Below are 17,155 nucleotides of genomic sequence, written 5' to 3'. Positions count from 1 at the left end.
CCCTCTGCGCAACAAAATTTGCCTCGCACATCTCTATAGTTTTCTCCTCTCACCTTAAATCTATGTCCCCTAGTAATTGACTCTTCCACCCTGGGAAAAAGCTTCTATCTACTCTGTCCGTGCCACTCATAATTTTGTAAACTTCTATCAAGTCGCCCCTCAATCTCCGTCGCTCTAGTGAGAACAATCCAAGTTTCTCCAACTTCTCCTCATAGCTAATAACCTCCAGACCAGGCAGCATCGTGGTAAACCTCCTCTGCACCCTCTCCAACGTCTCCACATCCTTCTGGTAATGTGGCGACCAGAATTGCACGCAATATTCCAAGTGTGGCCTAACCAAGGATCTATACAGCTGCAGCATGACTTCCCAGCTTTTATACTCAATACCCCTGCCAATGAAGGCAAGCATGCCAAATGCCTTCCTGACTACCTTATCCACCTGCGTTGCCACTTTCAGTGACCTGTGGACCTGTACACCCAGATCCCTCTGCCCGTCGATGCACTTAAGGGTTCTGCCATTTACTGTATAATTCCTGCCTGTATTAGACCTTCCAAAATGCATTACCTCGCATTTGTCCAGATTAAACTCCATCTGCTATTTCACCACCCAAGTCTCCAACCGATCTATATCCCGTTGTATCCTTTGACAATCCTCTTCACTATCTGCAACTCCTCCAACCTTAGTGTCGTCTGCAAACTTATTAATTAGCCCAGTTACATTTTCCTCCAAATCATTTATGTATACTACAAACAGCAAAGGTCCCAGCACTGATCCCTGCAGAACTCCACTAGTCACAGCTCTCCATTCAGAAAAGCACCCTTCCACTGCTACCCTCTGTCTTCTATGACCAAGCCAATTCTGTATCCATCTTGCCAGCTCACCTCTGATCCCGTGAGACTTTACCTTCTGTACCAGTCTGCCATGAGGGACCTTGTCAAAAGTCCTTACTGAAATCCATGTATATAACATCCACTGCCCTTCTATCGTCTATCATCTTTGTCACTTCCTCGAAAAACTCGATCAAGTTAGTGAGACACGACCTCCCCTTCACAAAACCATGCTGCCTCTCGCTAATAAGCCTATTTGCTTCCAAATGGTAGTAAATCCTGTCACGAAGAATCTTCTCCAATAATTTCCCTACCACTGACGTAAGGCTCACCGGCCTGTAATTTCCTGGATTATCCCTGCTACCCTTCTTAAACAATGGAACAACATTGGCCATTCTCCAGTCCTCTGGGACCTCACCCGTAGCCAGTGAGGATACAAAGATTTCTGTCAAGGCCCCAGCAATCTCCTCCCTTGCCTCCCTCAGTACTCTGGGGTAGATCCCATCTGGCCCTGGGGACTTATCCACCTTAATATTCTTCAAGATGCCTAACACCTCTTTTTTGATCTCAACATGATCCAAGCTATCTACACACTCTTCCCTAGACAGATCGACCGCTAAGTCCTTCTCTTTGGTAAATACTGATGAGAAGTATTCATTTAGTATCTCTCCCATTTCTTCTGGCTCCACACACAGATTCCCACCTCTGTCCCTGAGTTGGCCTACCCTTTCCCTGGCTACCCTCTTGCTTTTTACATATGTATAAAAGGCCTTGGGATTTTCCTTAATCCTGATTGACAGTGACTTTTCATGACCCCTTTTAGCCCTCCTGACTCCTTGCTTAAGTTTCTTCCTACTTTCTTTGTATTCTCCACGGGCTTCATCTGTTCCCAGCCTTCTAGCCCTTACGAATGCTTCCCTTTTCTTTTTGACTAATCTCACAATATCCTTCGTTATCCAAGATTCCTGAAACTTGCCATGCTTATCCTTCATCCTAGCAGGAACATGCCGGTCCTGAATTCTTATCAACTGACATTTGAAAGCCCCCCACATGTCAGTTGTTGATTTGTCCTCAAACATCCGCCTCCAGTCTAGATTCCTCAGTTCCTGCCTAATATTGTTATAATTAGTCTTACCCCAATTAAGCACCTTAACCCGAGGACTCCTGTTATCCTTATCCACCAGTACCTTGAAACTTACTGAATTATGGTCACTTTTCCCGAAATGCTTTCCTACTGAAACTTTTGGCCGGGTTCAGTCCCTAATACCAGGTCCAGTATTGCCCCTTCCCTTGTTGGACTATCTACATATTGTCTCAGGAAGCCCTCCTGGATGCACCTTACAAATTCTGCACCATCCAAACCCCTAGCACTAAGTGATTCCCAGTCAATATAGGGAAAGTTAAAATCCCCCACCACAACAACCCTATTGCTTTTACATCTTTCCAAAATCTGCCTACATAACTGTTCCTCAATCTCCCGCCAGCAATTGGGAGGCCTATAGTAAACCCCCAACATTGACTTAAAAGGTTTAATTTAAAGGGATAACTCATGGCTGAAGAGGTCAAAGCTGTGGTGTGCTCCATGTGGGAAGCCGGGAACGTTTCCAGTGCCCGGGACCAGCATGTGTGCAGGAAGTGTGTCCAGCTGCAGCTCCTGGAAGCTCAGGTTTCAGAGCTGGAACGGCGGCTGGGGACACTGTGGAGCATCTGCGAGTCTGAGAGGATCGTGGATAGCATGTTTGGAGAGGTGGTCACACCGCAGATGAAGGGACTTGAAGGAAGGGAATGGGTGACCACCAGGCAGTCCAAGAGAAACAGGCAGGTAGTTCAGGAGCGTCCTGGTATCAAATCGGTATTCCGTTTTGGAGGCTGATGAGGGCACTAGTTCCTCCAGGGAGTACAGATAGAGCCAAGGTTCTGGCACCACCAGCAGCCTGTCTGTACAGGAGGGGAGGAAGAGACGAAGAGCAATAGTAATAGGGGATTCTACACTTAGGGGAACAGATAGGCGCTACCGTGGTCGTCAACGTGACTCCAGGATGGTGTGTTGCCTCCCTGGTGCCAGGGTCTGGGATGTCACTGAACGGCTGCAGGGCATCCTGAAGGGGGAGGGTGATAAGGCAGAAGTCATGGTACATGTTGGTACCAATGACATAGGTAGAAAGAGGGATGAGGTCTTGCATCAATAATTCAGAGAGTTGGGCAGTAGACTAAAAAGCAAGACATCTCAGGTTGTAATCTCTGGATTACTCCCAGTGCCACGTGCTAGCAAGCTCAGAAATAGGAGAATAGCACAGATGAATACGTGGCTTAAGAGTTGATGCAGGAGGGAGGGTTTTAGATTCCTGGATCACTGGGACCGTTTCTGGGGAAAGTGGGACCTGTACAAGCAGGGCGGTCTACATCTGAACCAGAGCGGGACGAACATCCTTGTGGGTGGGTTTGCTAGTGCTGTTGGGAGGAGTTTAAACTAATTCGGCAGGGGGAAGGGACACAATGTTAGCAGATTAGGGACGCATCATAATATAGTAAAACAATCAAGTCAGAGGGAGTACAGCTGCATTAAGTTTCAAGGGAGTAAGGCAAGGCTGGATGGCCTCTACTTTAATGCCAGGAGTATTACAGGTAAAATGGATGAGTTAAGGGTGAGCATTGACACGTGGAATTGTGATGTAGTAGTCATCACTGAGACGTGGTTGAGGGAGGAGCAGGATTGGCAGCTCAACATTCCAGGATATAGAATCTTCAGGCGAGACGGGAGGGGGTAAAAGAGGAGGAGGAGTTGCATTATTAGTTAAGGAGTCGGTTACTGCAGTGAGGAGAGATGATATCTTGGAGGGGGCATCAAATGAAGCTTTGTGGATAGTGCTTAGGAATAAAAAAGGGGCAGCCACATTGTTAGGTGTTTATTATAGACCTCCAGATAGTCAGCGGGAAATTGAAGAGCAAATATGTGCACAATTTGCAGAAGTGTGTAAAAACAAAAACAATAGGGTAATTATGTTAGGTGATTCCAGCTTTCCCAACATTAATTGGGATAGACATAGTGTTAAGGGCTTGGATGGAGTGGATTTCTTGAAATGTGTACAGGAGAACTTTTTAGGACAATATGTAGAGGGCCCAACAAGGGATGGCGCAGTGCTGGACCTAATTCTGGGGAGTGAAGCCGGACAGGTGGCTGAGGTGGTGGTGAGGGAGCATTTTAGTGATAGTGACCACAACATGGTACAATTTAAGCTTGCTGTGGACAAAGAAATAGACAAGTTGCAAAAAAATGTTTTGGATTGGTGCAGATAAGAGCGGATTTTAGTAAAATAAGGGAGGATCTGGTCAATGTAGACTGGGAACAGCTACTTGTAGGGAAATCTACAGAGGAGCAGTGGGGTGGGGCGTTCAAAAAGGAAATGGGGAGGGTACAGGCTCAACATGTTCCCTCTAGGGTGATAGGAAGGAGTAACAAGCCCAGAGAACCATGGATGACCAGGGATATTCAGGATATAATGAGAAGGAAAAGAGAGGCTTTTAGCAGGTACAAGGGGAGCAAATCAGCGGAGGCATTAGTGGAGTACAGAAAGTGCAGGATGGAGCTTAAGAAAGCAACTCGGAGACCAAAGAGGGGATATGAGAAAACTCTGGCTGGTAAAAGTAGGGAAAATCCCAAGATATTCTATAAGTATATCAATGGGAAGAGGATAACCAGGGAAAGAGTAGGGCCCATAAGGACCAAGGGGGAAATCTATGGATGGAGTTAGAGGACATCACTAGAGTATTGAACGAATACTTCACATCAGTCTTCACCCAAGAGAATAAGGATGAAGATATGGAACTCGGGGAGAGAGACTGCGAGGTTCTTAAGCAAATTGATATAGGGAGCGACAAAGTATTGGAGGTGTTGGCAGGCTTATAAGTGGCCAAATATCCAGGTCCGGATGATTTGTGTCCCAGACTGCTGAGGGAGGCAAGGGAGGAGATCGCAGGGGCTCTGACCCAAATTTTTAATTCCTCACTGGTCACAGGGGAGGTGCCAGAGGACTGGAGAACAGCTAATGTGGCTCCGCTATTTAAGAAGGGTTATAGAGAGAAGCCAGGGAACTACAGGCCAGTGAGTCTCTCATCAGCGGTAGGGAAACTATTGGAGAAAATTCTGAAGGAGAGAATCTATCTCCACTTGGAGAGGCAAGGTTTGATCACAGATAGTCAGCATGGCTTTGTCAGAGGGAGGTCATGCCTAACAAATTTGATTGAATTTTTTGAGGAGGTGACTAGGTGTGTAGATGAGGGTAGTGCAGTTGATGTAGTTTATATGGATTTCAGCAAAGCCTTTGACAAGGTCCCACATGGGAGGCTTGTAAAGAAGGCAAATGCACATGGGATACAGGTTAATTTGATGAGGTGGATTCAAAATTGGCTTAGTTGTAGGAGACAGAGGGTGATGACAGAAGGCTGCTTTAGTGACTGGAAGCCAGTGTCCATTGGCGTACCACAGGGATCTGTGCTGGGTTCCCTATTATTCGTCATTTATATAAATGACATAGATGACTTTGTGGGGGGTAGGATTAGTAAGTTTGCGGAATAACACAAAGATTGGCCGGGTTGGTAACAGTGAGGTTGAGTGTCTTGGGCTACAGGAAGATATAGACGGGATGGTCAGATGGGCAGATAAGTGGCAGATGGAATTTAACCCTGAAAAGTGTGAGATGGAAGGAGTAATTTGACAAGGAAGTATTCAATGAACGGCATGACACTAGGAAGTTCTGAGGAACAAAGGGACTTTGGCGTGTGTGTCCATAGATCTCTGAAGGCAGAGGGGCATGTTAGTGGGGTGGTGAAAAAGGCATATGGTATACTTGTCTTCATCAATCGAGGCATAGATTACAAAAGTAGGGAGGTCTTGTTGGAGTTGTAGGTGAGGCCACAGCTGGAGTACTGTGTGCAGTTCTGGTCCCCACGTTATAGGAAGGATGTGATTACACTGGAGGGGGTGCAGAGGAGATTCAAAAGGATGTTGCCTGGGATGAAACATTTAAGTTATGAAGAGAGGTTGGATAGACTTGGGTTGTTTTCGTTGGAGCAGAGAAGACTGAGGGGCAACCTGATTGAGGTGTACAAGAGTATGAGAGGCATGGACAGGTTGGATGGGGAGCAGTTGTTTCCCTTAGTTGAAGGGTCAGTCACGAGGGGACACAACCTCAAGGTGAGGGGCAGGAGGTTTAGGGGCGATGTGAGGGAAAACTTTTTTACCCAGAGGGTGGTGACGGTCTGGAATGCGCTGCCTAGAACGGTGGTGGAGGCGGGTTACATCACATCCTTTAAAAGGTACCTGAATGAGCACTTGGCACGTTATAACATTCGAGGCTATGGGCCAAGTGCTGGTAAATGGGATTAGGTAGTTAGGTCAGGTGTTTCTCACATGTCGGTGCAGACTCGATGGGCCGAAGGGCCTCTTCTGCATTCTGTGAATAGCTGTAAGTCAGGAGGTGGAGGGGAGAGAGGGAAGCGGTTCTGAGCAAACTGATGAAGCTGTGAGCTGACAAGTCTCCTTGCCCTGATGGACTTAATTCTAGTGTTTAAAAGAGGTGGCTAATGAGGTAGTAGATGTATTGGTGTTAATTTTCCAAAATTCTCTATCCTAGATTCTGGAAAGGTTCCATCAGACTGGAAAATAGCAAATATAACCCCTTCTGTTCAAGAAGGGAGGGAGACAGAAAACAAAGAACTATATGCCAGTTAATTTGATGTCTGTCGTGGACAATCATTAAAGAGGTTATAACTGGGAACTTAGAAAAATGGAAGGTAATCGGGAAGAGTCAGCATGGTTCTGTGGAAGGAAAATCATGTTTAACCAATTAGAGTTCTTTTGAAGGAGTAACATGTGCTGTGGATAAAACGGAGCCTGTAGAAGTAGTGTACTTGGATCTCCAGAAGGCATTTGGTAAGATGCCGCATCAAAGGTTATTGCAGAAAATAAAAGCTCGTGTAGGGGGTAACCTATTAGCCTGGATAGAGGATTTGCTGGCTGACAGAAAACAGTGTGTGCATAAATGGGCCTTTGCCTGATTGGCAGGATGTGACTAGTTGAGTCCCGCGTGGGTCTGCTGGGGCCTCGACTTTTTACAATTTATATCAGTGACTTAAGATGAGGGGAGCGAAGGCATGTAGCTAAATTTGCAGACAACGCAAATGTGGAATGAAGTTTCCACTTCACTTCAGCTCTGAAGAATGGTCATACAGACTCGAAACAACTTCATTTCTCTTTCCACAGATGCTGTCAGACCTGCTGAGTTTTTCCAGCATTCTCTGGTTTTGTTATACAAGCAAAGATGTTATGCTTCAGTTTTACAGGGCATTGGTGAGACAGCATCTCAAATACTGTGTGCAGTTTTGGTCTCCTTATTTAAGGAAGGATGTAAATGTATTGGAGGTGGTTCAGAGGAGGTTTACTAGATTGATACCTGGATTGAGTGGGTTGTCTTATGAGGATAGGCTGGACAGGCTGGGCTTGTTTCCACAGGAGTTTAGAAGAGGGAAGGGTGACTTGATTGAAGTATATAAGATCCTGAATGGCCTTGACAAGGTGGACATGGAAAGGATGTTTCCTCTTGTGGATAAGTCCAGAACTAGAGGGCACTGTTTTAAAATTAGGGGTCATCCTTATAGGTTAGAGGTGAGAATTTTTTTCTGTGGGTTGTGTGACTTTGTAACTCTTTGCCTCAGAAGGCATTGGAAGCGTGGTCACTGTTTTTAAGGCAGAGGTAAATAGATCCTTGTTAAGTAAGGAAATCAAAGGTTATCAGGGGTAGATGGGAATGTAGAACTCCAAACACAAACAAATCAAATGTGATTGTATTGAATGGCGGAGCAGCCTCAAGGGGCTGAATGGCCTACTTCTCTTATTTCACATGTTCGTATGTCATTAAATTTATGCACAAGTTTTCTGACATTTTTTAGTCATTCGCAGATGAGAACGTCTCTGGCAAGGCTAGCATAGCATTTATTGTCCATCCCTAATTGCCTCCTTGAACTGCTGGAGTCCATGTGGTGTAGGTATACCCACAGTGCTGTGAGGGAAGCAGTTCCAGGTTGTTGACCTGGTGACAGTGAAGGAACAACAATACAGTTCCAAGTCAGGATGGTGTGCGACTTGAACTTGTAGGTGGCATTCCCATGCATTTGCTGTCCATGTCTTTCGAGGTGGTAGAGATTGCGGGTTTGGAAGGTGCTGTTGAAGGATTCTTGGAGAGTTGTTGCAGCGCACCTTGTAGATGGTAGTACATTGCAGCCTCTGTGCATTGGTGATGGAAGCAGTGAATGTTTAACCTGGTGGATGCAGTGACAATCAAGATGGCTGCTTTGTCTTGGATGGTGTTGAGCTTCTTTAGTGTTGTTGGAGCTGGACTCATCCAGGAAAGTGGAGAGTATTCTATCACATTCCTAACTTGTGCCTTATAGATGGTGGACAGACTTTAAGGAATCAGGAAGTGAATTATTTGCTGCATAATTCCCAGCTCCTGACCTGTTCTTGTAGCCACATTATTTATATGATTGTTCTGGTTAAGTTTCTGGACAATAGTGACCATCAGGATTGTTAATGATGGGGTGATTCAGTGATAATAACACCGTTGAATGCCATGGGGCGATGTTTAGATTCTCTCTTGTTGAAGATGGCCATTTCCAGGCATTTATGTGGCATAGATGTTACTTGCCAGTTATTAGCCCAAGCCTGAATTTTGTCCAGGTCTTGCTGCATATGGGCATGAACTGCTTCAGTATCTGAGAAGTTGTCAATGGTATTAAACACCGTGCAATCATTAGCCAACATCCCCACTTCTGACCTTATGTTAGAAGGAAGATCATTGATAGAATCGCTAAAGATGGTTGACCTAGGACACTACCCTGAGAAGCTCCTACAAAGATGTTTTGGAGCTGAGATGATTAAATTCCAACAACCACAGTCATCGCCCTTTGTGTAGTTGTGACTTCAACTAGTGGAGACTATTTCCGACACCCATTGACTTCAATTTTGCTAAGGCTCCTTGGTGCATTCTCTGTCAAATGCTGCTTTGATGTCAAGGGCAGTCCCTCTCTTTTCACCTCTTAAGTTCAGCTCTTTTGTCCATGTTTGGACCAAGGCTGTAATGAGACCTGGAGTCGCGCATCCTTGGTGGAACCCAAACAGACCATCGGTAAGCAGGTTGTTGCTAAGTGCCACTTGATAGTACTATCAGCGACACCTTCTATTTCTTTGCTAAAGATTGAGAGTAGACCGATGGGTGGCCATTGGACAGGTTGACCTTGTCCTGCTTTTTTATGGACAGGGCGTCATTTCCACATTTTGGCAAAACCTAGTGTTGTGGTTTTATTGGAACAACTTGTCTAGGGGCACGATTAGCACAAGCCTTCAGTACTACTGCCAGGATATTGTCAGAGCCCGTAGCATTTTCTGTATCTAGTTTCTTTGACCTTTTCTTTTTATCACGTGAAGTGAATCAAATTGTCTGTAATGTTGGTGAGCTCAGGAGGAGACTGAGGTGGATCATCCACTACTGGTTGGTTGTGTATACTCCAGACTTGTCTTTTGCACTCACATGCTGGACACCGGCCCCATTGAAAATGGGGATGTTTGTGGAACTATTTCCTCCAGTTAGTTATTTAATTATCCACCATCATTCATGACTGGATGTGGCAGGACTGCAGAGCTATGATCTGATCTATTAATTGTGGGATCACACAGCTGTTTCTGCTATTCAGTTTGCACGTAGCCCTGTGATGGAGTCTTACCAGGTTGGCACCTCATTTTTAGGTATGTCTGATGCTGCTGCTGGTATGCACACCTACATTCCTCATTGAGCATGAGGCGGGAGCTGTGGATCCCTCCTGACAATGGATCTTTTGCTGCTCCAGACAAATTTTCTGTCCTGCCTGTGACAATCCCCACAGCGGGTGGGATGGAAAATTTGATAATGGTACACTGAGGAATGTGCTGGACCATGAGGTTACAGATGGTGGTTGAATACAGTTCTATTAATGTTGGTGGCCCACTGTGCCTCATGAATGCTCAGTTTTGAGTTGCTAGGTCTGTTCTGAATCTATCCCATTTAGGTAATTAGTGTCACATTACATAATGTATAGTGTGCTCAGTGTGAAGAGAGGGATTTGTCTCCACAAGGACTGTGCAGTCGTCACTCCTACCAACACTGTCATGGACAGATGGACCTGCGACAGGTAAATTGGTAAGGATGGGGTCAGGTAGGTTTTTCCCTCTTGTTGGTTCTGCCACCACCTACCGCAAGTCCAGTCTGGCAGATATGTTCTACAGGACTTGACCAGCTCAGTCATTCATGATGCTACCAAGCCACTCTTGGGGATGAACGTTGAAGTCCTCCACCCAGAGTACATTCTATGCCCTTACCCTCAGTGCTTCTTCCAAGTGGTGTTCAACATGGCGGAGTACTTATTCATCAGTTAAGGGAGGGCTATAGTTGATAATCAGGTAGTTTCCCTGCCCATGTTTGACCTGATGCCATGGGACTTTATAGGATAAGACATCAATGTTGAAGACTCGCAGGGCCACTCCCTTCCAACTGTGTACCACTGTGTTGCCACTTCTGGTGGTCCTTTCCTGTCAGTGGGACAGGATATACCCAGGTCTGGTGACGTCTGGGATATTGGCTGTAAGGTATGATTTGGTCAGTATGACTGTCAGGCTGTCACTTAATAAGTCTTGGGACAGTTTTTCCAATTTTGGCACAAATGCCCACATGTTAGTGAGGAGAGCTACATGGTGTGCCTTTATCATTTCCTATGCTGATGCCGAGTAGTCCATCCAGTTTTATTCTTTAACTTTTCTGTGGCAGTTTGATACAGCTGAGTGGCTTGCTAGGTGATTTCAGAGTGCAGCCATATTGCTGAGGGCCTGGAATCAGATGTAGCTCAGGCAGGATCGGGACAGCAGATTCCCTTCCCTAAAGGAGAATTATGAATTCAGTAGTTTCAAGATCATCACGAATGAAACTAATTTTTTATTGTAGATTTATGAATTAATTGAATTTGAATTTCTCTAGCTGCTTTGTGGGATTTGAACTTTCATCCCCGGAGCACCAGTCCAGGTATTTGGATCATTAGTCCGGTCGCATTGCAACTACATTACCATCACCTTAATGCATTGCCTTCCATTTGATCCTGTCTATTGTCTTTGACAATTCTTTCAGTCAATGCACCCTTACACTTTGAAACTTTGTTCCTATGTTATCTTGCTTTGCTATCTCTTTCTCTTCCTTTAATTGTCTCCTTTGATAACTGTGCATTTGGTTCACTCCCCTCTCACCAGTATTTCCTTCTGTTATGGCTGCTTCAAAAAGTAAATTGTTTTTTTCCGAAAGAGACTGGGAAAGGGGGGGGAGAAGAATATTCGAAGTCCACTTCTGTGTTTTATTTTTAGTAGTCTATTTATAGCAAGTGAATTTAGGGTAAACCAACTAAACAATCATTACAACTTGATTATGTTTCTTGCTTGTCAGGGATCTGTCCCTCTGAAGGAACAGGCTGACTGTTCAAGAAGTCCCACCAGTGAGAAGAAATTGGATGAAAATATGAAGGTAAGATATGGCTTCCAGTATAATAACATTCGAATTCTAACACCTGGCGTGTGGAAAACAAAAAGTTCTCTAAACTTCACCTTACAAATATAGTTATAGTCGTTTGGTAGTACCGACCTTGAGTATTGCTGAAAAGAGACATGTCTGAGCTTTTTGTCTTGCACTCATTAGGACACTCACAAGAATAGCAATGTAAGGGGAAGACAACAATTTATGGCTATCACTTATTTTGTTTAGCTGAAACAGGCGCAATGTGTGTACATGTTCTCTTTGTCTGCAAAGAACAGGGCCCTGGGTATTAATATATGTAGCTTCCAGTCCACGTAAATGCGCCACACTGCGAGCCCGACTGACAATCTTAAATTGATTGCCAGCGTAATTCTTAGCACATTGGGCAACATCTGAATAATCCTCAGTGTGCTGACTCATTCCTCAGGGCAATGCTTTGACCAATCAGGGTCAAGCTGCCTGCTTTAAATTTCAAACAATGCTTGGCAGTTAACTGTCAGTCACTATCAGTGGTGCATTCCCCGAGGCAATGCCACTTGCCAACTAATCGGCACACTCTTAACAGACAGTATAAATTGTTGTCTTCCCCTAATTGGTGTTCTTGTAAGTGTCCTGATGAGTGCAAGGCGAAAAGCTTAGACATTTCTATTTTTTTCTGCAATTCAAAAAAAATACTTTTCTCAACTTTGAAAACAATGAAAGGAGGAAAAAATTAGAACTAATGGCCTTGTAAGAAATAGGAAGTTTTATCTAGTGCAAACTGGTCTTAGTGTTAACAAAAATCTATAATTTAATTAAGTGTTGATCTATATTTGCCTTCTCTTTTTTCTGCAGGAAGTTGAGTCTGAAGAAAAGCTGACACCAATCCCATCTAAGGCTTCTGCCTCACAGGTAAGTGTTTGTAATGTGTAATGGAGTTTAATTACCAGATACACAGCCAGTTGGGGATTACTGCAAACAGATGGGACCTATGATTCTCTCTCTACTCCTGAAGGTACTAATTCATTTGGAAGTATGGTCCTGCAGATACTGGCACCCACCGTATCTCACAAATGGCCATTCTTCGTTTATGTATATTTGCAGTGGGTTCGCAGGCTTTGTAACTGTGAGAAATGTCACAGGTGAGCATGATCCTGTGGGTTCCCACGTGTGTACTGCCTAATTGGGATAATAGTTAGGAGCAGGAACCAAGCCTGCCTTTTCCCTTTTAATTCCCTCAAAAACCTCAAGCCAATTGTTGTGCGCTTTTCCCCACTTTAACTGAGATTGTACCAAGAATCAAGCCCAGGGCTGCTGTGTTCTGTATTGAACAGTGTCAGGCTAGTTGTCAATCAGATGAGCCATGCAGAGACTCTTCAACTTTTAAGATATTCTGTTTTTCACCCTGTCTGCTGTACACTAGCTAGTGCTAAACAGTAGGTCACCTGTTACTAGACCTGTGCTTAAAGCCCTTGCAACTGGTGAAACAGTGACCTGGAGCCTTATCTTTTCACTTACATTGGAAGCGCAAGGACTCACTTAATACCTGCAAATGAGGACTCTGAAAGGTAATTGCCAAGTAGGAAATGATGACAGTAAATGTTTGGATTGTCAGCAGGTTGAACACCCATTTTCTGTGTCATGTGATCAGAAGCTGACTTTCTCAAATTGTTCTAAACGTATTTGATTAACTCAAGTTTAAGGTCCAAACGCTACCAATGACTGAGGAGGAATGAGTTAAGCCAAGAAGTTGTGATTCGATGGTGCCAAGCTTGGGTTTCTAAAATCATTAACATTGTTCTTAAACATGGATAAGCTGGTGGAAAGTGAGAGGGAGGGCAGTGTGTGAGCACCTGCCAGATTACCAGCCTTTTTTGTATTCCCGAGTACGAGAGTGATATGGGAAGAATATTCTTGGATATGAGAGGAGCTCTATTCCAGTGCTGTGCTGTTCCTCTTCTGATTGATATCACTAACTGGTACCATCAAGCTGCTAATACAGAAGTCAACCTTCGTTGGCTGTAAGTTGTTCTTGCAGCACTGTGCCCTATGATGCCCACTTGGGAATTTTCAATGTTCTCCACCATTAGCAATTCATTAGTGTTAACTTTTTTTTCATTGCTTTCCTCTCCTCCTGTCCTCTCATTTTTAAAATGTTAAATAAAGGGCTTGATAAGCAATCCTGATAAATTGTGCAAACATAAATTACAAACTCAAATCAGGAAAGAATAAGGGAGTAAGTAGTTTAGATTTAATTGCTTTACATGAGGGGTGGTGAATGTGTGGAGTCCAGGGAAACAGTAGAGGTGTAAATACTGGAATTCAGTTCTGTACATTCCTAAGTTTTTGTGTACACTGGCTATGCTGAGCCTTTTGAATATGTAGTTGCGAATATTTACATTTAGTAGCACCATCATTATCTGCCACCTATTTATTGAACTGATGCATAAATTAATTTTTCTTTTACACAGGAACCAACGAGCACAGAACTTTCTGATGTCTCTTCTCTTCCTGTGAACCCTGTTCCAGTAGTTAAAAATTCGATAAAGCTGAGGCTGAATCGGTAGAACTGCTACCACTCCCGGGGCCATAGAACACAAAAATAACCAGGAGACACACACATATATGCACCCACGCACACACACGCGCACGAGCACACACACACGAAAACAAAACACCTACCGGAAGAGTCATCTGATCGCTGGCTACAGCTTCCTCCGTGGAAACGTTTTAAAAAGTTCTTTGAATGCAGGTGATCGTGGTATATGGTGAAGTTGGACGATAAAGGCTGTAGATTTTTTTTTAAAACATGTCCTACAAGACTTGATCATTGTTGAATCTGGAGTCTGGTAGAACTCGACCAGTGATGACGATGCACTGCGGACTGACTGGTCATGCAGGGAGTGCATCTTGGCGGAGTACTGCTGATGTGTTGGCAACAGTTATGTTAGTTGAAACCGTTTTTTCTGAGAACTTTTCTTTTTCCTGTTATCTTTGCTCTTAAACTGCCTTGCAATTGTGAAAAGATTTTAAAAATTTTTGTTGACCAATTGTTCAGTCATATGGGCATTATTTGTAAATTTAGGTTAGTGATGGTATTGAGAAAGATTTAATATTGAAGGACTCTTGTACCAGACCATGCCATTATTGATTTCAGGGCACTTAATCTATGTGATCCAGCTGTTTCTTTTCTTCCTAATACCAACTAAAAATTCAGAGCTTTGTTTCTGGGGCATCTTACGACCTGGAAAGGGGGCAGTAGCTTCTGAGAATTTTTTTCCCAGTTGCTTCCATTGTTTTTGTGCTGCTTTTTGATCATTAGATATTAATTTGACTACCTACTTCTAGTTTATGCCACTATCAGGGACTGTTCGGGACTTATTTTGCTTCAGAACTAAATTCAGGATGGTGGATGACATGTGAGGACACTGGACATTTCCTTTTGGAGCTGGTTTCAAATCAAGCCTAAGTGGGTGGGATTTAATATCTGCTACCACTGGGATGAGTTACTGCTTTAAAATGTTAAATCAGTTCCCTGTCGATTTGAAATCCAGTGTAAAACTCATCCATATTTGACATTGATTGAACTCATCTATATTTACATTGATCAAAACTCCTAGGTGATTTGCTCCTGCTTGGGAAAAGCAGACTGTGTGCTTTGCATGGCTTATGGGTTTACAAACTGCATGGCCATTATGCATCCATGAAGCATGGCAATGTGGGTTTAGAACTCCCCTCATATTTAGCTAGGAATCTGGCTTTTGTCTTGTACCGTTGTTTACATTGACCCATTTGACCCTGGAAGTGACTGTTACCATCGGGCTGACAAGTTTTTTTTCCTAGCATTTGCAATTCCATTTACGTACCCCCAGTGTAAAGCAAATAACTTCCTTTCCCAAGAGCTGCCATTAGAAATACATTAAAGAGTTAAAATCTCCTTTGGATTAGTACAAAAAGAAGGCATTTTTTGCTGGTCCTCCAATATATGTCACTTTTAAATCCCTCTAGAACGGATGAGGATAGATATTCTCCAGGTATGTGATGTAAATTGGAATCTCTGTATAACCAATGTCCACTTTTAATCGTGTTTCAAAACTAACTGAAGGAAAATCTTTTTGGTGCTTTATGGTTTGGGATTTGTTATGACAACATGAGATATGCATGGCAACATGTTCAGAAAACTGATTCTTCCCTAAAATTGATGCAATCACACAGGTCAGAAATTATCTTAACTCTTAAGTGTTACATAATTTTTTTGGTAAGTCCAGCTAGCGCATGTAGAAGCAAATTATAGAAGAGTTGCTTGCTGGACTGCGCAAGCAGGCTGAGAATCTGTCACGTGCAGTTATTTAAAAGAAAAGATTGAAAAAAAGGAACACGTGGTTCAAATTTTGACACGCTGGAATTTGAGCCAATCAACATAAGTTATTGGCTCAGTCCATAGCCATTTCACTCGGAAGAGTCAATCTTTTCTAAATAGATATGAATACATCATCTGCTGGTGGGTAGGGGTCAAATCCTATAGTTCTCCGTTGTGTAACTTTTTGAGTTTTTAAAGAGCTGGTGGAGGATTTCCTCTGGGAATTGAATTCTTTGTGCTTGCATAGACTTGAATAATTCCTGAAAATATTTTTCAACAATTTATCACAAAAAGAAGAGTTTGAGTTAAAATGTAAACTTTTGGCTATGGGAAAGCGCTTTCGGAAGTACAAATAATATTTGATTGTTTTAATTTACTAAATTTAAATAGTTTAAATGTGCCTCCCCATTGCACCCCTCCCTCCAAAATAAAACACCACAAAGTGTCTAAAACTTGATCACCAGCTGAAAAAGTAAACATTTTCAAATCCAATTAAGCTTGAAATGTGGGTAATTAGATCTTCCCATGTGACCAGCTGGAATTGGGAGAAGAATGGAGAGTTGCATTTGAAATATTAACTTTTTATGTTGAATGTACATGCATGCATTTCGCTCTTGGGTCCTGTAGATGACCTGTTCTTTTTCCTGTTCTAGAAAACATTTCTAATTGTGAAATGGTTGACCCACTCTGGCAGAGCTGAACTATGTATCCATGCAAAATATGTAAACTCAATTGTCTGTGCTCTATTAAGTTCATTTATTTTTTTCAGGAGTTTCAGGTATATTCAAGTCCCTCTTAACATCGGATGTACTGTAAATTGTTAAAGTCTGTTTAACAAATCACCAAGTAATTTACCAGGAGGATCTCCCAGAAACTTCCAGGCTTTCATTTTGAAGTGTACTGTCATACAAATTTCTCTTTTTCCACGCTATGATACTGCAAAGAATTTGACATTTTAGGGGGAGAAACATCTTATGACAATTAAAAAGCCATTGCAACATCAGTGGTAATCAACCAATGCAGGCTGTGCAGGAAAAATAAATTTGTAATTTTGCCTGCCTCACAACCCCGTTTTGGATATCAAAGTATTGGCTATGACTACTGATTAACTTCAGCTATATAAATTATTCTGTTTACAAAGAAGCAGTTCTAATAATTAAAAAAAAAAGACTTGTTTCATTTTCAGCACCTCTGTTGGTAAGAAGGGATTGGGGAGATGGGGAAGACTCTGTAATCCAGGTAAAAAGAATTGTGATTTCCCCTTACAGTGGACCTGCCTTTGAACTGGTGTTCTTTGATGCTCTTTGCCTATGCTTTCTTGTAGTGTTGTGTGGGGAACTACAGTTCATTATAACAGACCAGGCCACTTTGAAATTGATATTAA

General features: G+C 43.1%; 1 protein-coding gene across 3 annotated transcripts in view; it reads left to right on the top strand.

Annotated features, from left to right (window-relative positions):
* Nucleotides 1-14,913, top strand: part of LOC144692929 (poly(A) polymerase type 3) — a 76,438-nt gene extending 61,525 nt beyond the window's left edge. For 2 of the 3 annotated variants that reach the window (XM_078562083.1, XM_078562084.1), the window contains 3 exons: nucleotides 11,346-11,423; nucleotides 12,267-12,323; nucleotides 13,883-14,913. In XM_078562083.1, the coding sequence (XP_078418209.1) occupies nucleotides 11,346-11,423; nucleotides 12,267-12,323; nucleotides 13,883-13,978 (231 nt within the window). In that variant the 3' untranslated portion in view covers nucleotides 13,979-14,913. The remainder of the gene's footprint in view (nucleotides 1-11,345; nucleotides 11,424-12,266; nucleotides 12,324-13,882) is intronic. The other variant, XM_078562085.1, reaches the window with a different exon arrangement.
* Nucleotides 14,914-17,155: the final 2,242 nt, after the last annotated feature.

The sequence above is a fragment of the Cetorhinus maximus genome, chromosome 18 (assembly GCF_964194155.1).
Source record: "Cetorhinus maximus chromosome 18, sCetMax3.hap1.1, whole genome shotgun sequence".
NCBI lineage: Eukaryota > Metazoa > Chordata > Chondrichthyes > Lamniformes > Cetorhinidae > Cetorhinus > Cetorhinus maximus.
This window is presented reverse-complemented; position numbering and strand designations above follow the sequence as displayed.